Source organism: Mixophyes fleayi, chromosome 3 (genome assembly GCF_038048845.1).
Source record: "Mixophyes fleayi isolate aMixFle1 chromosome 3, aMixFle1.hap1, whole genome shotgun sequence".
Lineage (NCBI taxonomy): Eukaryota > Metazoa > Chordata > Amphibia > Anura > Limnodynastidae > Mixophyes > Mixophyes fleayi.
The window spans coordinates 92115094-92139106 of record NC_134404.1 but is presented as its reverse complement, the minus strand read 5'-3'; the positions used below and the strand labels follow the sequence as shown (position 1 = coordinate 92139106).

General features: G+C 41.8%; 1 protein-coding gene across 3 annotated transcripts in view; it reads right to left on the bottom strand.

Annotated features, from left to right (window-relative positions):
• Positions 1 to 24013, bottom strand: part of MED12L (mediator complex subunit 12L) — a 468926-nt gene that overhangs the window by 139772 nt on the left and 305141 nt on the right. For all 3 annotated transcript variants that reach the window (XM_075201969.1, XM_075201971.1, XM_075201970.1), the window contains exons 17-18: positions 17668 to 17786; positions 15795 to 15938 (exon numbers count right to left, since the gene is read on the bottom strand). In XM_075201969.1, the coding sequence (XP_075058070.1) occupies positions 15795 to 15938; positions 17668 to 17786 (263 nt within the window). The remainder of the gene's footprint in view (positions 1 to 15794; positions 15939 to 17667; positions 17787 to 24013) is intronic.

Genomic DNA, 24013 nt, shown 5'->3' with positions numbered 1-24013 from the left:
AAGATAATTTCTGACAGAGGGGTGCAATCTGTCTCCAACTTCTGGAGATATTTTTGAAAGAACCTTGGTGTCGAACTTAAATTTCCTTCTGGCTTCCATCCCCAAACTAATGGGCAAAACAAACATGTGAACCAGGTTCTTTAGTCCTTTTTCCTTTATTATGCTTCTGAACATCAATCAGCTCAGAGTAAATACTTGGGCTGAATTCACCCACGATAATCATTCACACAGCTCCACCAGAGACTCACCTTTCTTTATTGTTTTCGGAAGACACCTATCATTCCCACATTCCCTGAGATTCCAGTTTCTCTCACTCCAGCAGTCAATTCTGCCGTTCAGTCATTTTCAAAGATTTGGACCCAAATACAGGTCAATCTTGCCAGGTCTTACACACAAGTTATAAGAACTCTGCTGACCGTCAGCGAAGATGTCTTCCCGTCCTCCACGTGGCTGACAGGGTATGGCTTGCCACTTGCAATCTAAAAGTTCAAGTTCCTTCCATGAAGTTGGCACCAGGTTTCTTCGGTCCATTTTGGATTTCTCAGGTTAATAATTCCAGCATCATACAAACTTCAACTTCCTCCATCTCTCAATAACCACAACACCTTCCACATTTCCCTTTTGAAGCCCTTGGTCCTCAACAAATTCTTTAAAGAACCATCTGTTCATGCTCCTATTCACACTACCTCAGAGGTAGAGCATAGCCTAAGGCTTCGAAATCTCTTCTGGGAAGATCCAGTTTCTGGTCCAGTGGAAAGTGTACGGTCCAAAGGAGAGATCTTGGGATTCTAAGGAGGACCTCCACGTCCCTGAACTTCTGTCCAGATTTAAGATAAGATTTCTCTTCTCTGCATCAAAAGAGGAGAGGAGCACTGGCAGCCACAATCCCGCAGTTTCACACCTGCCAGGGATGGTCGCCCGATTCCTTCCGGCCACAAGCTCCACATTGCCTAGCAAGAGGACGCAGCCTTCCTTATCTGGCCGTGTTTGCGCGCATGCGTATTTCTGTCCCCGTTGTTTAGCAGCGGGGATGGTTCTTTTCTATAATAGTGGTCAGTGCTCTCACTGCCCACCCGATTTAGGCTATGGGAGCTGCTTACTTCTGTTCTCCAATCAGGAGCTCTCTGCATGTATTTAAACCAGCCTCTGGCCCCATTTTGGTGCCAGAGTATTAGGCTCACTCCTAATTTCCAGCATACCTGTTCCTGCAATCTATTCCTGTTATCCTATTGACTCGGCTTGTTTCTAAACTATCCTTTTGGACCCTGATTTGGTACTGTTCCGCTCCTCTGGTTATATACCCTGGCTTCCCTGACTTCGTTTCTGGCTCCTGATTTGGTACTGCTTGACCTCCTGGTAACGACTTTGGTCTGCCTGACTATCCACTGTTCACCTCTATCTCGGTGGTGACTGTCTCAGTGAACCGCGACCTGCGCACCCCCTGCGGCTAAGTCCATACCTCCTTGTGGAGGACCCTGGTGAATACCAGGGGTGCGTTTAGACTCCGCTCCTCCTTGTACAGTAGTGTCAACACCAGCAAATATTCTCTATCATACTGCAGTTGTGACACAGTAACTACGACAAAAGAATGCCTATGGCTCTAATCTAGACAAGTAGAAAATAGCGACTTACTGAAAAAGAGACAGAAAGCTATCTACTCCGACTGTAGAACGTCAGCACTCAGATTGATGTCACTTTAAATGGCGACAGTTATATTGCTAGCATTAAGGGGGAAATGCAAGCACCGCCGGCTCTATAATGTTAAACCCTTTGTAAAGAACATTATAGAGCCGGTGGGTCCTAGCATTAACCCCTTAATGCTAGCAATATAACTGTCGCTATTTGAAGTGACGTCACTCTGAGTGCCGACGTTCTACATTTGGGGCTGCTAGCAGAGTTGGCGGAATAGCTCTCGGTCACTTTTTTATTTAGTCGCTATTTCTAAATTAGAGCAAGTGGCATTATTCTGTCGCATTTACTGATGTCGGAACGGTGGTCATTGCACCATTTCTGTGCCCTGTTATCTGTCCAACCAGAGGGTAAAGCATAAACATGTATCATCTCACAAGTCTGATGGTTGTACTCCCTATCACCAAAGCTTATGTAATGACAGTATGGTACCAGGAAATCAGCTATAGGTGCACTCACATTGGTCTGTACACGGGAGAGTTAACAGTTAACAGCATACATTAATACAATTGAGAAAAAACACATTACCCAATGTTGCAAGTATCAATACAGTAATACCTTGTGGTATCTACTACTATTGGAGTAACTTTAGGTGTATTGGTCTTGTTCCGATGTAGTTCTGCCATGATGTGAGGAATATCCTTATACTTTGAAAGCTAAAATATAAGACTTTGCTGACTATATAACATTGTCATATTTTGACTAAACACATACACATTTGGTGTCTGTAATCAAGATAAAAAGGACAAGCGCTTGGGTTATATTTATACAGGAGCACTAGGTATTTTGTGAAATCAATGAAAAATATACTTTTTTAATATGTTGCTCCCTTTCCTTTACATAGAATAAAATAAAAAATATATTCCAGTAGCGTAGGCACGTATGTGTATACAGATACACTCCACTTTGGTTTGATATTGTTGGACTAAACAGCCCAAGGTAGCCTGTTAAAATGAATTACAAGATACTTCCATTAGGAACTATCTGCTATACTTCATGTTTGCGATCGTATCTGAGCTGCAGTAATGGCAGGAGTGAAGTTGGATGTTGTCAGTGAGATGTCTTCCGGATTTACATTTCTCTCCACTCCTGCATCAGGGACAAGTTCTTCACTGTTGCAGTGCAAATAAGCTTTGTTTTAAATATATTATTCTACGTGTTCTATTGCATATTATTAAACCATCATTTTAAATGCACTATTTTGCTCTTACACTTGTTTTTATTTAGCTTGTTAAAATAATAATGAATTAAAAAAATAAAGAATTTTAGGTACATTTAGAAGATTACACTTCCTTAAAACCTTTTGTTTGAACCTAGTATCGGCTTCCTCTAAATAAGGAATAACTTTTTAATAAACCAAAGAAAACTGCGTGTTGGCACTTTTGCACATGTCAAGTGAGTCACTATGCCACTTTGCAAAATCTTTATAATTAATTTCATAATCAGGAATGCCGTGTTCTATATAAAGCTGAGCTGGGGTGTACAGTGTTTGAATGTTCTTTGGGTAAATTGACCACAAATGATGCAATGTGGTCATTCACATGTACAGGCCAAGATGGCACAGTTCATAAGGACAAGAACACATTTGTTCTGATGGGGAAAAATATATTTGCTGTTAGCTTTTATGCATATAAAAACCTTCTATAATACAGCAGATATAATCCTCCTTCTCGTGAACGAATAAAAGTAGCAAAGCATAAAGTATCTATTAGCTTCGAAGGTGAATCTGCTATCAGCCAATAAGAAGCAGCTAGTTAGTTTTGGTAACCACAATTAGTATTTGCACCAGCCCTCTGGCACACACAAGTGATACGGCCAGTGCTGGCAAGAGGAATTAAGGGCTCCGGTACAACAAATTCATGGGGCCCCCCTCATAGAGCAAGCTAAAAAAAACCAGGGGTGTGGTCATACAATTGGGGGCGTGGCTAGCACATCAAAATCACTAGGTCCTGAATTCACCGGAGCGTGACATATATCCAAGCACTCCTGACTTTCAGGACATCTAGCACCACAGTGTAGTATAGAAAGAATGCAGTGTGTACAGAAAGAGTTCATTCTTGGCCTACATCTTAAATTGGGCACAACATTAACCAAAAATTGGCATTGTCCTTACTAGAATCACGACATTTCACACACTCTGCTGCTCTCTGCTACCTGTTCTTCTCACTTTCACCACCTGTGGCTGCTGGTTTCTTTAGTTGCGGCTTGTCTGGATCCTGGAATGTTGGAGGACCTATTTGGAAAAAAAATGGCTACATTTAGAAAATTACAACCAGCGCCAGCGTTAAATCAATAGAACCCACAATTAATAATTAGGCCTTCCTCCAGCCCAAACTTAAAATAATAGTATTCACATTTAATAAATATACCTATTTCCCGCAACCATCACTGTCAATAAATAATTCATGGTCACATTTAATAAATAGACCTCATTCTCCCCAAACCCCCCCCCACATTCAATAGCCCCCAAACCACCCCATCTTAAATTAATAGTCCCCACTATTAAATTGCCTCACCATCACCCTACAAACAAAATAGCACCTATTAATTAGCCACCACCTACCTCACACACACTACATTGCAACAAGCCCCCTGTGCCATTACACACACATTACTGTACTCCTTCATCACAACTACACTGTGCCCCCTTATGCTCACACTGCACCCTCCATGCTGCTTTCCCCCTTCTATATCACTCTGTGCCTCTCCCCCTTCTTTTTCACTCTGTGCCTCTCTCCCCTTTTTTTCACTCTGTGCCTGTCTTCCCCCTTTTTTTCACTCTTTGCCTCTTCTCCCCCTGTTTTTCACTCTGTGCCTCTCTCCCCCCTTCTTTTTCACTGTGTGCCTCTTCTCCCCGTTTTTTTCACTCTTTGCCCCTTTTCCCCTTTTTTTCACTCTGTGCCTCTCTTCCCTTTTTTCCACTATGTGCCTCTCTTCCCCCTTCTTTTTTACTCTGTGCCTCTCTTCCTCATTTTTTTCACTCTTGCCTCTTCTCCCTCTTTTTTTCACTCTGTGCCCCTCTCCCCTTTTTTCACTCTGTGCCTCTCTCCCCCTTCTTTTTCACTCTGTGCCTCTCTCCCTTTTTTTCACTCTGTGCCTCTCTCCCCTTTTTTCACTGTGCCTCTCTTCCCCCATTTTTCACTCTGTGCCTCTCTCCCCTTTTTTTCACTCTGTGCCTTTCTCCCCCTTCTTTTTCACTCTGTGCCTCTCTCCCCTTTTTCACTCTGTGCCTCTCTCCCCCTTCTCTTTCACTCTGTGCCTGTCTTCCCCCTTTTTTCACTCTTTGCCTCTTTTCCCCCTTTTTTTCACTCTGTGCCTCTCTTCCTCATTTTTTTCACTCTTGCCTCTTCTCCCTCTTTTATTCACTCTGTGCCCCTCTCCCCTTTTTTTCACTCTGTGCCTCTCTCCCCCTTCTTTTTCACTCTGTGCCTCTCTCCCCCTTCTTTTTCACTCTGTGCCTCTTCTCCCCCTTTTTTTCACTCTTTGCCTCTTTTCCCCCTTTTTTCACTCTGTGCCTCTCTCCCCTTTTTTCGCTGTGCCTCTCTTTCCCCTTTTTTTTCACTCTGTGCCTCTCTCCCCTTTTTTTCACTCTGTGCCTCTCTCCCCCTTCTTTTTCACTCTGTGCCTCTCTTCCTCATTTTTTTCACTCTGTGCCTCTCTCCCCTTTTTTTCACTCTGTGCCTCTCTTCCCCCTTTTTTTCACTCTGTGCCTCTCTTCCTCATTTTTTTCCACTCTTGCCTCTTCTCCCACTTTTTTTCACTCTGTGCCTCTCTCCCCTTTTTTTCCACTCTGTGCCTCTCTCCCCTTTTTTTCACTCTGTGCCTCTCTCCCCTTTTTTTCCACTCTGTGCCTCTCTCCCCTTTTTTTCACTCTGTGCCTCTCTCCCCTTTTTTTCACTATGTGCCTCTCTTCCCCCTTCTTTTTTACTCTGTGCCTCTCTCCCCCTTCTTTATAGCACTGTCCCTTTCTGCTGTCCTCCCCTTGCCTCTCCATTTCTTTACTTACCTTTTGTTAGCTTCTTTCTTTTCTCTTCTTCTCTTCAGTCTTCTCTTCTTTTTTCATGCTTGGTCCTGTATGCAGGCTGCAGCGCTCCTCACTGACTGTCGGGCGTGAATTGATGACGTCACGCCCGACAGTCAGTGTGAATGGAGAAGAGAGGTGGGACGCGGCGCCGCGATCACGTGGTGAGTATGTATTTCCCCCCCCCCCTCTAGCTCCCCCCACCAACGAATGAGAAGGAACCCACCCACCCCTCCGCAGAAAAAAAAGAAATAAAAAAGAAAGCGAGAAAGATCGCCAGAAAAATAAATAAATAAATAAATTAGTAGTGAGGGCCCAGCCAGGGCCCCCTGGCATGGTTGTGCCCGGGTAAAATGTATAAAATGTATAACTATATAATACTCCATCTAATTTATTTTTAACATGTTATGGGCCTGAACAGTTACTTGACAAGCAACTATATACATATGAGGTTCTTCTAAATAAATGTACAAACTTTACTTGTACAAAATAGGGTGCAATTGGTAAATGTATATCCTTACTAGAGATGGGCGGGTCCGGTTCTCCGAGAACCGAACCCACCCGAACTTTGGGTATCCGAGTACCGAGCTGAGCAGCTCGGTACTCTCCCGCCCATTCCGAATCCAAATCGAGGCCGAACGTCATTGTGACGTAGTCGGATCTCGGGACTCGGTTCTCGCGATACTTCAACTTTATAAATACACGCCTCCACAGCAATCCATCGCCATTTGACAGAGGGAGAGAGCAGGGTGTAGTCATAGGCTAATTAGAGCAGGGACAGAGAATACCATATTGTTCTTGCAATTGCTCTAACCAAAATCGCTAGTGCAGAGAGGAGGATAGAGGTTTATTATTTTTTCTTCATATTTGGCACTCCCCAGCGCTTTTGGGGTGTCCCCCATAATTGTGCATTAATATTTCTGGCTGTCAAAAGTCATATCTGTCAGCAGTATCTACTCAATAATTTGTAGCACACCTCAGTGTTTTTGGGGTGTCCCCCATAATTGTGCATTAATATTTCTGGCTGTCAAAAGTCATATCTGTCAGCAGTATCTACTCAATAATTTTTAGCACTCCTCAGTGTTTTTGGGGTGTCCTCCCTAATTGTGCATTAATATTTCTGGCTGTCAAAAGTCATATCTGTCAGCAGTATCTACTCAATAATTTGTAGCACACCTCAGTGTTTTTGGGGTGTCCCCCATAATTGTGCATTAATATTTCTGGCTGTCAAAAGTCATATCTGTCAGCAGTATCTACTCAATAATTTTTAGCACTCCTCAGTGTTTTTGGGGTGTCCTCCCTAATTGTGCATTAATATTTCTGGCTGTCAAAAGTCATATCTGTCAGCAGTATCTACTCAATAATTTTTAGCACTCCTCAGTGTTTTTGGGGTGTCCTCCCTAATTGTGCATTAATATTTCTGGCTGTCAAAAGTCATATCTGTCAGCAGTATCTACTCAATAATTTTTAGCACTCCTCAGTGTTTTTGGGGTGTCCTCCCTAATTGTGCATTAATATTTCTGGCTGTCAAAAGTCATATCTGTCAGCAGTATCTACTCAATAATTTTTAGCACTCCTCAGTGTTTTTGGGGTGTCCTCCCTAATTGTGCATTAATATTTCTGGCTGTCAAAAGTCATATCTGTCAGCAGTATCTACTAAATAATTTGTAGCACACCTCAGTGTTTTTGGGGTGTCCTCCCTAATTGTGCATTAATATTTCTGGCTGTCAAAAGTCATATCTGTCAGCAGTATCTACTCAATAATTTTTAGCACTCCTCAGTGTTTTTGGGGTGTCCTCCCTAATTGTGCATTAATATTTCTGGCTGTCAAAAGTCATATCTGTCAGCAGTATCTACTCAATAATTTTTAGCACTCCTCAGTGTTTTTGGGGTGTCCTCCCTAATTGTGCATTAATATTTCTGGCTGTCAAAAGTCATATCTGTCAGCAGTATCTACTCAATAATTTTTAGCACTCCTCAGTGTTTTTGGGGTGTCCTCCCTAATTGTGCATTAATATTTCTGGCTGTCAAAAGTCATATCTGTCAGCAGTATCTACTCAATAATTTTTAGCACTCCTCAGTGTTTTTGGGGTGTCCTCCCTAATTGTGCATTAATATTTCTGGCTGTCAAAAGTCATATCTGTCAGCAGTATCTACTCAATAATTTTTAGCACTCCTCAGTGTTTTTGGGGTGTCCTCCCTAATTGTGCATTAATATTTCTGGCTGTCAAAAGTCATATCTGTCAGCAGTATCTACTCAATAATTTTTAGCACTCCTCAGTGTTTTTGGGGTGTCCTCCCTAATTGTGCATTAATATTTCTGGCTGTCAAAAGTCATATCTGTCAGCAGTATCTACTCAATAATTTTTAGCACTCCTCAGTGTTTTTGGGGTGTCCTCCCTAATTGTGCATTAATATTTCTGGCTGTCAAAAGTCATATCTGTCAGCAGTATCTACTCAATAATTTTTAGCACTCCTCAGTGGTTTGCGCTCAGAATGGATTCAAAGCAGTCCACATATGATCTAAATGAGCAACCAGGTTCTGTCACCAGTCCTGATGTTAGTGTTCCCAGTACGTCATCTGGCCAAGGCGATGTCAAACAACAGAGTGTTTTCAAATTAGTGCAAAAAACAAAAACCAAAAAAAAATTTACTGTATTGAAGCGAAAAAGAAGTGTAACTGAGCAAAAGTTAAGTGACGATAAAAAAAAAATTGCAAGCATGCCATTCTACACACGCAGTGGCAAAGAGAGAATGAGGCCTTCACCTTTGGCTATTAGTGGCAGATCCCAAAAAGTTACCCAGGCTACAATTGGTGCACAACTACTGTTACGCGTCAAAGCTGAGCTGCAAGATACCAGTGAGGCATTACAGGAGAATATTTGCTCTGATTCACAAATGACAACAATCCCTGTGGAGAGTCCATCCAACAGTGGGATGTCTAATCGTGAGCATTCTGCTGATGTGTGCCTTAATAGCCCGAGTGTAGCCGGTGATACCCAAATTGAGGATGCCACTTTGGAATTAGAAGAGGATGAGGGGGAGATTTGTGTAGGCGACGAGGGCGCTAATGAGGATGTTGATGAGGATGAGGTTGTTTGTGTAAGTCCTGCACCAGTGGCAGCAGTTCTGGCACGTGACAAGAAAAAGGCCATTGTCATGCCTGGGCATAAAACAAAAAAATCCACTTCTTATGTGTGGAATTATTTCTACCCAAATCCAGACAACAATTGTATAGCCATTTGTAGTGTATGTGAAGCCACAGTCAGTCGAGGGAGGGACCTTAACCATCTTGGAACCTCGTCTATGTTACGCCATTTAACGAGAGTTCATGGCAAAGTGTTGGGAAAAGCTGAAAGTTCTTCCCAAAAGAATACAAGCACTCCCTCATCAGCTAAGACCCTCCGCTCACCGACATACCGACGGCTACAAAATACACCCACCACACCATCCTCATCAATATCCTCAGTAGCGCTCGGAGTTAGCCCGGCATCCCACTTAAGGCTGGATGACTCCGGCACTATTATTGATTCCTCTGAAGAAAGCGTTAGTCCTGCTGCTGCTGTTGCTGCTGCTGGGGGTGAATCGTCATCCCAGAGGCAGGTGAATAAAATGAGCAGTCCTACATTTCAGCAATTAACTGTGAAACAATCATTTGCGAGGGGAAGCAAATATGACAGCAGTCACCCAGTCGCCAAGCGAATCACAGACGCCATGGCTGCAATGTTAGTGTTAGATCTGCGTCCAATCTCCACAATAAACGCAGCTGGTTTTTCACAGTTAATTGAGGTTTTGTGTCCGCGTTACAGAATTCCATCGCGACACCATTTCTCCCGTAAAGCTATTCCACAACTATACCAAAAAGTGTGTAAAAATGTAGAGATTGCGCTGAAAAATGCCATTCTGCCCACTGTTCACTTAACCACAGATATGTGGACAAGTGGAAGTGGCCAAACCAAAGACTATATGACTGTGACAGCCCACTGGGTTGGTCATTCACCTTCACCAGCAGGAACAGCAGCAGCATGTACACCACTACGTAACATTTGTCACAGGCAGGCCACTCTTTGTATCACCGGCTTCACTAACAGGCATACGGCTGACAATTTGTTACGCAAACTGAGAGATGTGATTGATGCATGGCTTATACCACTCGGACTCTCCCCAGGGTATGTCATTTCAGATAACGCCAACAATATAGTGCGAGCATTACAGCTGGGTGATTTCCAACATATTCCCTGTTTTGCTCACACCATCAACTTGGTGGTGCAGAGCTTCCTACGAAATAACCGTGAGGTGCAGGAGATGCTTTCGGTGGCCCGTAAAATTTCAGGCCATTTCAGGCATTCAGCCACAGCATGTAGGAGATTACAGCAGCTCCAAGAGCAGTTTAACTTGCCCTGCCACCAACTTAAGCAAGAGGTGGTAACTCGGTGGAATTCCACCCTGTACATGCTTCAGAGGATGGAGGAACAGCGCAAAGCCATCCAAGCATATTGCACAAGTCATGACATTGGGAAAGGAGGGGGGATGTATTTCACTCTTGCACAGTGGGGAATCCTTTCAGTGCTGTGCAAGGTGCTGAAACCATTTGAAGTTGTGACATGTGAGGTCAGTGCAGACTCTGCTAGTTTGAGCCAAGTCATTCCTTTAATTAGACTATTGGAAAAGCAGCTTGAGAAAATGAAGGAGGAGCTGAAAGCAAGCAATTCAGCAAAGTATGTTGGCCTTGTCGATCAAGTACTTAATTCGCTTCACAATGATCCTCGAGTTATTAAGATCTTGAACTCGGATCAGTACGTTTTGGCCACTGTGCTTGATCCAAGGTTTAAAACCTACATTGAGTCTTTACTTGTAAATGAGCGAGATGTGAACTTTTGCAAGGAGCTATTGCTCAGCAAGTTGGCCGCTGAACTGGGCCTCGGCTTGACGACGTGTCCTCCTTCACTTTCTCAAGCTGTTGCTCGTAAAAAATTAAATTTCCAAAAAAGAAGCAGGGAAGACACAGGGGGCAGACGAGAACAATTTAACATCTGGGCTGGTTTGAAGGATTTTTCAAAAAAAAGTGTCACTTTGCCCATAAGTCCATCCAATATGAGTATAAACATGCAAAGGATGGTGGAGGATTACTTTCAAGAGGTAGTTGATATGGAAATGTCAGACAGTCCCTTTCCTTACTGGGAAGAAAAGCAGGCCATTTGGAAACCCATGTACAAACTTGCTTTGCAATACCTAAGCTGCCCACCCTCCAGTGTGTACTCTGAACGAGTGTTCAGCACAGCAGGGAACTTAGTCAGTGATCGCCGTAGAAGGTTACTTCCCAAAAATGTGGAGAAAATGATGTTTATAAAAATGAACTACATCTTCCACGAGGAAGGCCTTCACCATCCAAGACATCCAAGCACTGACTGTTCTCTAATGGCGGATTCAAGCGGCGATGAATTGATAGTCTGTGATGATGACGTACACACTGATGAGGGTGAGGATGAAGCTGAAGATGATGCCGATAACATCTTTTTAAAACTTTCTATGTAAGTGTAGGGTGCAATCTACCCCCAAAGAGGAAAGGGACTTGTGGCATTTCCATATCACATACCATCTTGAAAGGCTGCTGTTAGGGCAATTTATCCTTAAGGGTAGGGTGTCATAGACAGAGTGACCCTAAACTGGCTTTGTCCATTTTTCATAATATTGTACAGTCTATAATGGCTGAATTTTTTTGTATTTTATACAAGTGGAGGGGGGCCTAGAGAGACAGAGTGACCCCAAACTGTCTTTCTCCATGTCAATTAATATTGTACAGTCTATAATGGCTGAATTTTTTTGTATTTTATACAAGTGGAGGGGGGCCTAGAGAGACAGAAACCAAACTGGCTTTCTCCATGTCAATTAATATTGTACAGTCTATAATGGCTGAATTTTTTGGTATTTTATACAAGTGGAGGGGGGCCTAGAGAGACAGAGTGACCCCAAACTGTCTTTCTCCATGTCAATTAATATTGTACAGTCTATAATGGCTGAATTTTTTAGTATTTTATACAAGTGGAGGGGGGCCTAGAGAGACAGAAACCAAACTGGCTTTCTCCATGTCAATTAATATTGTACAGTCTATAATGGCTGAATTGTTTGGTATTTTATACAAGTGGAGGGGGGCCTAGAGAGACAGAGTGACCCCAAACTGTCTTTCTCCATGTCAATTAATATTGTACAGTCTATAATGGCTGAATTTTTTAGTATTTTATACAAGTGGAGGGGGGCCTTGAGAGACAGAAACCAAACTGGCTTTCTCCATGTCAATTAATATTGTACAGTCTATAATGGCTGAATTTTTTGGTATTTTATACAAGTGGAGGGGGGCCTAGAGAGACAGAAACCAAACTGGCTTTCTCCATGTCAATTAATATTGTACAGTCTATAATGGCTGAATTTTTTGGTATTTTATACAAGTGGAGGGGGGCCTTGAGAGACAGAAACCAAACTGGCTTTTTCCATTTCTTTACATATTTAACTATAAGTGTAGGGTGTAATATACATTCAAGACGATGGCTGCATTGCCAATATGCATAGATGGAGAGGAAGACAATCTGTTTTGTGTGTAGAATAGGCCTACCAACGAAGAATTAAACTGTTTTTTTGGATGATTTATTACCTCAACAATTAGATTACTTGTCTCTAAAACAGTTGGAGCACTAAATTGGGTTAATTTAGGCCCAAAAACATGGATTTTCCCAAAAAATAGCAAAACAAAACCAAACAAAACCAAAACCAAAACCAAAACACGCAATGGCGGTTTTGCAAAACCAAAACCAAAACCAAAACACGACGGTAATCCAGATCCAAAACCGAATCCAAAACCAAAACACGGGGGTCAGTGACCATCTCTAATCCTTACATGGGGATATGTGATGCAAAAAGATAGAGACACTCTAGACTGCAGTCATGGGAAAAAGTTTTGAGAATGACACAAGAATTGGTTTTCACAAAGTTTGCTGCCTCTGTTATTTTAGACCTTTTTGTCAGATGTCGCTATGGTATCCTGAAGTAAAATTACAAGCATTTCATAAGTGTCAAAGGCCTTTTTTGACAATTATATTAAGTTTATGCAAAGAGTCAATGCAGTGTTGACCCTTCTTTTTGAAGACCTCTTAATTTGCCAATCAACTTCTGGGCCACATACTGACTGATGGCCGTCCATTCTTGCCTAATCAATGCTTGGAGTTTGTCAGAATTTGTGGGTTTTTGTTTGTCCACCCGCCCCTTGAGAATTGACCACAAGTTCTCAATGGGATTAAGGTCTGGGGAGTTTCCTGGCTATAGACCCAAAATTTAGATGTTTTGATCCCTGAGCCACATAGTTATCACTTGTGTCTTATGGAAAGGTGCATCATCATGCTGGAAAGGCATTGTTCATCACCAAACTGTTCTTGTATGGTTGGGAGAAGTTGCTTTTGGAGGATGTTTTGGTACCATTCTTTATTCATGGCTGTGTTCTTAGGCAAAATTGTGAGTGAGCCCAGTCCGTTGGCTGACAACCAACCCCAACATGAATAGTCTTGGGATGTTGTACTGTTGGCATGACACAGGTCTGATGGTAGCGCTCACCTTTCCTTCTCCGGACAAGCGTTTTTCCAGATGCCCCAAACAATCTGAAACAGGTTTCATCAGAGAAAATGACTTGACCCCAGTCCTCAGCAGTCCAATCCCTATATCTTTTGCAGAATATCAGCCTGTCCCTGATGTTTTTCCCGGAGAAAATATCTTCCAGCCTTTTTTAATAAACATTGTTTTTTCCTTGATTTTTTTTTTAATAACTTTATTTTTTTTAATTTATACTTTTTTTCCATTGAATCCAGTTCTAGTGCGCATGCTTAACCTGTCAAGCCAGCTCACACATGTGCACAATGACCCCAGACTTGCCTGGCGAGTGTCAAGACTCCTCTTACCGCTGCCAGCCAGTATGGCCTGGGAGTGAGCTGGTGACATTCCCTTGCAAATTGGGTGGTAGAAGATTTTTGATGCGATAATCAGTAATAAAAAATCTTCCATACAGTAAGAATAATAATACATAGACCCTTTAACCTGTTGCCATGAGGTGCCAATACTAAACTTTATCTGGAAGTACCAGTGCTGACCACTTGTCACGGTTCAAGGCAGAAGTGTAGGATACCCGGGACTGTCTAGCTCCACACTGCTCTACCCAGAGGCACGGAATCTAACGGGACAGGTTGTCTTCACCAGGAACACCCGCAAGGAGGTATGGGTTTTGCAGCCACTGCCCCGCAGGTCGCAGCCCTCTGGGTGAGTGTTAGACGAGACCCGTAAGGAGAATATAGGATTGGAGGGAACTCTGCAGGGAGATGCCATAGAGGAGCGAACTGGAGTTGAAAAGAGGATAGTTGTGGATGAGTAGCACTGAACAGCAACTGAGGAATCAATGGAACAGCGAGCTGAACACAAGGAAATGATGTCTGTGGATGAGTAGCACTGAACAGCAAATGAGGATTCACTGGAACAGCAAGCTGAACACGAGGAGGTGATGTCTATGGATGAGTAGCACTGAACAGCAACTGAGGAATCGATGGAATAGCGAACTGCACACGAGGAAGTTATATCAGAGGATGAGTAGCATTGAACAGCAACTGAGGAATCACTGAAACAGCGAACTGAACACGAGGAAGTGATATTGGAGGATGAGTAGCACTGAACAGCAACTGAGGAATCAGTGGAACAGCGAACTGAACACAAGGAAGTGATATCTGAGAATGAGTAGCACTGAACAGCAACTGAGGAATCACTGGAACAGGGAAGAAAATACAGCAGGAGCAAAAGGAGCCACATCTTCTCACAATCAGGGATTTGACATAAAGAACAGGCACCTGACTGCAGGGTCAGGTACCTTAAATATCCTGCAGGTAATTGCAGCTCTAATGACAGAAAGGGGAAAGGCTTAACAGGAGAGGAATCCAACATGGCCACCGCCATGGAATGGACACAGCACTCAGCACTGGGGAACATCCCTGCTCGGAGTAGGTAAGTCTGCCGGGACCCGACTGCGGTCCTGGCGTGTGATACCACTTATACTGCAGGCTATGCACGCCACATGGCTCCCAGAAGCACAGCTACAACACTACACATGCACTCAGGTTGGCTCTCTTGACATCCCTATTTTATTCTGTGCTGTACTGTGAAAGCAGAATGTACTATAATGTCCTATTACAGTATGGAACATTAAGATAATCCAGGGCAGACCAGCACTGTGGAGACACAAACCACTAACTCCATCAAGTGGTGCAACAACATAGCTAAATACCAGGAGTAGGGTGGGAAGCAGTACCTGCAGCTCAGGGATCAGAGATGGAGCGTGTGGTTGGATAAGGTAAGTATTGAAAATGACAACGTATTATTATTTCTCAAGTTTCTAAAAGAAAGTCTACTTGGATGCCAGTAAAATATTCTCGAGGTCAGCTCCATGCGGAGCATTTCATTGCAGTCCATGTGGAGAGTGTACAGATTTCTATCTGTTACCCCATGGTTTTCTCCTGATCAGTTTAATGTGAGCCCACCCATTGGATGGGCCCTTAAAAACAGACTTATTGTGCTTGTGTTCAATTGTAACACTATGACAATAACTATGGTTTACATAAAAGCAAACATATACCTTCAATAACTAGATTAATCCATTTTTAATTCAATAATAAATTATACATTTACTGTGTTTCATGTTTAGTTAATTCTTATATCATCAAAACAAAAATACAACTGAAGGACATAATAGATTTCTGACAGGCATATGGCAAGCTTTGAAGAACACATATAATTGTTTTACCCATAATTCATTAAAATTACCAGGCTGATTAATGCAAGCCAGATATCTAGAAGTTTCCACTTTTGTGCAGAAGAGCACACTATTTCATAGAAGTACACTAGTTGCATGGTAACACAATGAAATTAATGTCTGGCTCCAGGCACAGTCTGTTTAATAAGACAAACTCCAGTGCTTTTATTTACTGCCTTGGAACAACACAGCTTCCTGGTATCTCAATTCACCCAAAAACAACATTAGTGTGAGAGGACGCTCTGTTACCTGTACAGCAAAATCAATGAGACCATTGATGTTGAGGGCGGGTTCCATTAAATCAAATATAAGTTGGACATGGGGAGCCAGAGGAAGATGGTAAGATGTTCCTGAAGCAAAGCTTGTAATTTGTTCCAGCACATTACTAGATATCTGTGAACACAATGAATGGGGCCTTAGACCTGTCATTTCTCAACAACTAATTACTTTTCACAACAGGAGTACACATTGTTTGCACGTAAGTACATTTCATTTTGCCTATCAAGTATGTGTATCATTTCTCATTGTGACTATAGTGCAGTAATATCAAACGGTGGAATGAAAGACTATGATAGGCTAAATTTTTAGGTTCTCAAAACACAGATAACTTTACCTTCGGATGCACATTTTTATTAACTGGCAAATGTTGAACGATAATAATTTGTATACATTGTGTCATATCATCATTCATTGTATTGTAATTATCATGTAGCATGGACTGTAAATGTATTAACTGCCAACAACTATTAGGACACTGTATTATTCTATCTGCATATGTTAATATTATATAGCAATACTCTGGACAGTTTTGTGTCTTTTATGGTATTGTACACACTAATATATCATATGTGGGTGCTAGTCATACGGACATTGCTAACATTGCCTGAGCAATATATGTAATGCATTTACTTTAAATGTGGAAGTAAGCAGACTAAAAGTAGAAAATAGTAAGGTTTCTAACAATTTCAGGATATAAAGTTTAATTAGGAAAGTTTATTTTTAATCGATTCAGAAACATTTAAAATATGGGGGTACCTGTTAAAATCAGAAAACAGCTACTAAAGTGGCCTAGATTGCACAATTTGTCATAAAATTATATTATATAGAGTTGCGATATGATAAAAAATATAAGACACAAATATATTCTGAAAGAGTTTAAAGAGATACATACTTTACAGAAATATACATAATTGAAAGAGGGCTAGAGAAAAAGTCCCTTACATTGGCCACATCCATAGCTATTACACTGCAATGTAGTAGTTTAAAGTGCACCTATCACATACAGACAGTGCAGACAGCCATTGTTTGTGCTGAAACATTATTCATGAGAATGTCTCCTATCGTATCACTAGGAACAAGTACCCCATGTATATTTTGTCATGAAGTGTCTTATATCACTGGTTCTCTGTGAAATGATGCATTGCAGTTTCAAGAATAGTGGAATATTAGATTTACTCCAAAAATGACAGCTTCCATTGTGTGTACGTGACAGATGCACTTTACGACCACTTTGACCTGAAAACACAGAGGGCCTTAGGGAGAGCACAACATTAAAAAGAAGTAACTTTGCCCCTGGGCAAAACCATGTTGCATTGGAGGGGAAGGTAAATTAAAAATGTGGGAAAAGATTTATAGTTGGGATAGGACATGTCCAACTTTCAACTTTAAATTTCAGTGTAAAAATAGAGGTATCACGTATTTGCGTGCTACATGAAAAAACAGCCAGTATTTTACTTATCTACAAAATAATAAACGAATATGCACCCCTTGTATTGTAACATGGTTTGTCCAGGAGCCAACTTAATCTTTTTTTTTTGCGTTGCTCTCCTTAATGACGCAGGCCCAGAGTGTAGGTGTTTAAAAGATTGATTTTTTGATTGTGGGTTCAGTTGCCATCAGATTCCTTGTGACCTGTTGTTCCGATAGACCCTGAATGACTGTGTGTCTATCCAATCTGGTCCTCCATGTTTTATCAGTAATGAGATGCAAGACCAGGTTCTTCAGGTGTGTCCAACCTTCAGCCAACATGACACTTCGGTAGTGTCTGATTGCAGTGTTTCTTTGCACTATATTTGGTTACATGTGCAGATATAAAGTAGTGAATGAAATATAATGAAAATACCTGGGATGTTACATGATGTTGATCATAGTAGGACAGGTGTTGCAGCCTGGAGAATGTGTTTTCTAGGTTTGGGAATGGTTCTTGCTTGCTCCTCCTTGTCCTTTGTCCATCATCTCCAACTGAATATAGTAAAAACAGCTTTATTTGTACACTGAAATCCTTACAGCTTAGTAATTAACAAACATTATCTCTGACTCACTGAGTTACTCATTGATATATATTTTTATGCATAATGCGCCATGAAAGCCCCACCACCCGGCTGTTCAAGCAGGTTGCAGGAGTCCAAGGATGTCACTTACTGCTGCCCTGGCTGCTGTCTCGTCCAGTTTCCATACTCCGACAGTCACTCCTCACTCAGATTATTATGGTCCGTATCTCAGAGCCACCCGAACTGCCTAGGAAAACTGCTACACCTCATATTGCATTCATATGCAAACACGCAATTTTTTGTTGTAGGACGGGATATTTAAATGAGCTTCAGGGGCTAGTGAGCTTGCAATTATGGGAGCATTCCGGGGTTATCGGGGGCAATAGAGTCCCTTCCCCTTCCCCTGCAAAAATACTTTATCTATACAAGTCTTCAGAGATGACAAATACTAGACATAACACACTACTTTCAATGGGATTCCTTTTTTCCTATAAAACATTCAAAATGTACACAAGGCTCTCTGCCCATTGATTCCACTCCTCCACTGTCTTTGCACCTCTTTTGGTGGCTCTAAACCTGTTACTAGAGCCCACAGTAATTGGCACAGGTTTTAGCCTGCGCTGAATATACCCCTTGCACCCCAGTAGCTGTGTTGAGAGTTGTAGTGTTATTTGCTTACTCTATTGTACTGTTATACCATGTACTGTCTTGTTGCTTTCCCTCTGTATGGTGCTGTGAACCTCATGTGGTGCCCTATAAAATTAATAATAATAATAATAATAATAATAATAAAAATAATAGTGACACATGCAGTAAAGACAGTTGTGATGTCATTTTACTCTCCTGACTTATTTAAGCTTAAATGAAGATGCACTGAGCAATATTTTAGGAAACAAAGGCAACACTGAAATTAATTTAGGGGTTGTTCCGATACATATATCACTTTGAAGAAACATCTTTACTCTTTCCACCTGCATCCACACTCCTGCAAAAGGTCATGCACAGCATTATAGGGGCAAGTTGTGAAAACAGAATGTGGAAATGGGTCTATGATCTGATTTTTGTACTAGACTGACAAATAGGCACATATGCACAAAACAAAATGTGCTGCACTTCTGCATATTTTGTGGTATATAATTGACTTGTAAAGAGGACTTGCACAGTATGTAACGGTAGTACACTAGCTTTCAATTTGTTCATATTATTATTACTATTTATATAATGGTAATTAGAATCATATTTTTGTTGACGTGTTTTACATTGTAGGCTCCCCACTTACCACAAGCATATGATTGCTTCAGAAATGTACATTTATGTAAGTAATATATATATTTCCACACTTTTTAGTCTTTTTAGTGAAAATGGGCTTTGTGACAAAACCCTTATTGTAAATATTTAGATTGAATTCATGTTCTTTCCTGTCACCCTCAGGAGACAGCACCCAAGCAGTCAAAACACTGCCACATAGGGACAGAACTTGTTAGGGAGCTGTCAAATATGAAAAGGTAAGTCCCTGAAATTGAATCAATCCATCCAGTCACTTACAGCCCAATCAGACCCTTTAAATTGATTTCAATATTACAAATCTTGATGACGTGGGTTCAGCAGGGGGCTGTCTGTAAATCCTCAGCATGTGACTCCCAAGGGTACAATACAATAAAACATTAACTCACTAATAAGGAGTACATGTGTTCTCTGTAACGATGTTACTGTTCTGTTAACGTATGCATGGCACTCACATCAAAGAGACAAATATGTCTATAAAACAAAGGTGGGAGGTTTCTGTGTCGTCTCTATAGAGAATTCCTGATCCAGCCAAGTCAGTCCCAGTGAACAATAAGGGCTTAAAGAAAGCCGTGACCAAGACCCAGAAGAAAGATGGGAAGAGGCGTAAACAGATCAGGAGGGAGAGTTACGCCATCTACGTGTACAAGGTTCTCAAGCTGGTCCACCCTGATACCAGCATATCTTCCAGGGCTATGGGCATCGTGAACTCCTTCGCTAATGACATCTTCGAGCACATCGCAAAGGAAGCCTCCCACCTGGCTCACTACAAGCGCTCCACCATCACTTACCATAAAATCCAGACCACTCTGCGCCTCCTGCTACCAGGAGAGGGGGCCAAGGATGCCATGTCTGAGGGCACCAAGTCTGGTACCAATTACAACAGCGCCAATTAATCTGCCTCCACCCCTGTGCTGAACTTATAGAATTCTATGGGGGGAATTTAATTCCCAGCATTGTTCTAAAGAACAACACGGGCCCCGCTCAATTACCATTACTAATGTGGATTTTTGCTCATGGCTCCCGGAGCTGTGAGCAAAAATCAGTGTTGAAATGACTGTAGTAACGGTAATAGTGCACGGCCCACGTTGATTTTTAGAACAACACAGAGAATTGAATTTCCCCCTATTAGTTCTATAAATTCTCAGTATGTCCAATCTGTTCATCTGTATTCCCCACACTATGCTAACTGCTTTCCATGTCTATCATCCTTCTCTTCACTCCCCTTCTATCTCTCCCGCCTTGTTCCTCTCTATCCTATTCTCCAAGTCCAATATCCTCACCTACTTCAACCTACTCTATCATCACTTCAACCCACCCTTCTTCCAGTTCGACTGTTTAGCCTCCACCTCTTCTGCTACCCACCTGTACTGTTAGACTTAATGTCCCTATAGTTCAGATTGTTTCTCACTACCAACTGCCTCTGTAATGTAAGCTCTCACAGGCAAGTGCTCTCCACCCAATTTCTCGCGTGCAACCAGTCTGTCTTTCTTGTTTGTCCCTGTCATGTCTGATGCTGAATTATTTTGTATGTCATGCAATTTTGTCACAATGCATCACTCACCTGAGCCTGTGTGATGTGTGTGTGACAAATGGTTAATACCTGGGGGTAGATGTATGAAACTTTGATTTCTGCAAGTTGCCGGAAATAAGCGACTTTGCAGGGGAAATTTAAAGCAGCGATGGCTTGTAAAGGCAAACTTTCTTCTCACCTGGACTGCTAAATTTAATGTCCCTTTACTCCATATTGTTTCTCACCACCCCCTCCCTCTAGAATGTAAGCTCTTATGGGCAGAGTCGACTACCCTATGTCTCCCGTGTGTGCAGCCTGTTGTGCTTGTCTGCCCCTGTCATGTCTGATGCTGAATTATTTCTGTATGTCATGCGATTTGTTCCGGTAATTGCATCCATACATGTATTATTCTGCTCAAGTAGTACAGTTCTGCTATGTCATACACTACGGAATCTGTGATGCCATACAAATAAACGATAATAATAATTATAATACATTTTTGAGGAAACAGAAGGTGGAGAAGGTTGTTAAAATGGAGGTAATATAACTTCATATTATATAAGAAGATAAGAAAATTAGCAACAATTCACCTCCAGTTTATAACCAAAAATTGGGGGTAATTTGGAAATAAAATTGGTATGTTTTATACAGCATTATTTTACCTCAATTTTAAGAACAGTTTATCTCCACTTTCTCACTTCTAATTTTTTTACAGAATTCTCTACCATAGACTGTGAAAATACTGGGTAAATGTTAGCTTGCAAGTTGACTTGTCAGCCCGGGGCAACCTTATGTTAGTCTGGCACACCCAGTGCCCTTAGGAGGTTTGGAATCACTTAGGCAAATCAGTTGTATAAAAGCACAAACAGGCTTTTTTAAACAAATCATACACTCAGGATTATACACTTTAAAACAAATATCATAGGGTTCATCGCACATTAAACGTACTAACCAACCTTACACTAAAGGGGCTATATTCACTGTATCCCTTGAAGTAATGATCCTCAACCACATGTTCACTCCCCGACCATCAGGGTTGGGACAGAGACGATATCAAACCTCTTTTACCAGGTGCACAAAGTGATAAGGTCCACAAAGACATGGAAAATATCATTAACCAGCACGATTTCAGACTAGCCCAATAGGCGCCATAATCCCTAGTCAGTACTGTCCTAAAGAGAAGACACCTGTTGATGGGGCTATGAGAGGATGGATCTCCTATGCCACCCTGTCGTGTTGCTGGTTACCAGCTGGGCCTGTCTTTCCACCGTCTCCTTTCTTTATTCCAAATACACCCCTCTAAATGCTACAAGGGGGCTCTGCTGCCGCCACCAGTCTCCTTTACTGGAAAACCGGAACAGCTTCTTTCTGGTTAACTCTTGTTGCTAGTGTTGGGCACCTGGGCTGGTATCCCTGACATCTGCCTTCAGATCAGAGTTGCCGTAGATGGTTCTCCCTGGCCTCTCACAGTGGTCAGAGCTGCAGTGTAGCAGATAGAGCTTTGTTAGTAGATGCTGGGTTCCAAACCTCAGAACAGCCAGATAATGTATTAGAGTGCTCTAATCTATAGGTCAAAGGAATTACAGTAGGTAACTAGGATCCTGAAACAGTGATGTTTATTGGCTCAGAAAGAGTCCTTATAAGGACCGTTTCACACTAGTCAGAGGTACTAGTGATCTCCAGGCGTTCAAATGGTATACACCAGTTGAAATACAAAATACGCCCTTTATATACAGTTTCTGACACACATGCTGGCAGGGGGTAATCCAGTTCCCTGCTCATATCTGGCACCACAATGTCTGAGATATTACAATCAATGTTTAACATCAGAATGCAATATATTCTGTAAACTTAGATTTAACGCAATTTAAACTTAATAAAATTTACATCAATCTGTGATTTCCCGAAATACTTGCTGTTGCATTATTCAGATAGTTACCTTATGTTTTTAACAGGACAGAATACACAGGTCAGGGGCACACGCAGGGGGAAGGGGGGTTCTGGGTATCCAGAAACCCCTCCCCTCCGCTAGCGAAGTGCCCCACATAGCAGCACTGTACTATATAGCAGCCACGGCGCTGTCAAAGCGTCCGCGGCGGTGCTGTATTGTATACAGCACTGCTACAGATGCTTCTTTGACGTCGCCGCGGCTGCTGTATAGTACAGTGCCGCCGAAACTGAGCTGCTCTCTCACATTTTTTTTTTTTTTCTTGGGTTGTGAGGGGGGGGGGGGGAAACCCACCCCTAAATATCCTGCGTGCGCCTCTGCAGGTTAAAAATGTAATGACCCATTGCTGTATATTTAGGCTAAAAAGATGTGTGTCAGATGAAAAGTCTTAATTAACAAGGGTTTCCTTTCTTCAGAAAAGTTAAAAAAAAAATCCTACAATATATCATAATAAATCAATACACGAACAATTTGAAAATAAATACATTAACACTCCCAGCGCAGGCTTTAACCCTTCGGCACTTTGTGTCAGTTACTAACCAGTGCCACAGCGCCCATACATTAAATATATACATTTAAATTAATAAACATTCCCTTTAATACATTTTTAGCGCTGGGGTTTAACCCAGTTGACACAGCAGTATCGGGCATTTACCCAGCTGATGCTGTGTGGCTTCAGCAGGACAGTCCTTAAATAACTTACCTGCCCTGAATTGTTGGCTGCTTACAAGTGTCATCAAGTAGCCTCCACCAAGTCTTCAGTTAATAGCAGGATCCCTTTGGTGAACAGCTTTGAGTAGTCTATCTGGATACGAAGCTGAAAATGGTTACCCATTTAACTAGGCAAATGCAGCATAGTCACATTAGCCCAGCCTCAGTTTAACCCTATTTAGTCTTTAAAGGTGAATTTGTGTGGCACAACATCACCGACCACCAGCGAAAAGTCTCTGTCAGCGTTCAGCACAACTACCAACTGGGTGCTCCTATGACCTCCAGTGATAGTAGCTTCTTTAGGGGACATATTAGGAAATCTAGCAGCACCTATAAAAACCAACCTGGCGACATTTAAGAACTGTAAACCACAACATTTAAAACACATATAAAACAATCAGCCAATACATATTAATACTACAGGTACTGGAAAGAGGGGATGACAAGCCTGCTTAACCTTTGTTTTTCAATGTGCCCAACACCCTGCTCTCTCCACAATGACATTTGTGAGTGGTCACACTGACCCTTGTGACCAAGTATTTTGGCCTGATCAATCAATGACCTTATCAACAGGTTATGTTGTTCTGCAAATCTGCCAATGTCTTGGTACATTACATTGTTTTATCTTGGACATTCCCCTCTCCCCCTGTAAAATCACTAACCTAGACATATAGTTTCCACGAGTGAAATACATGTAAGACATGCCTGTTTCTCAGTCACTATTGCCAATTTCTTACATCCT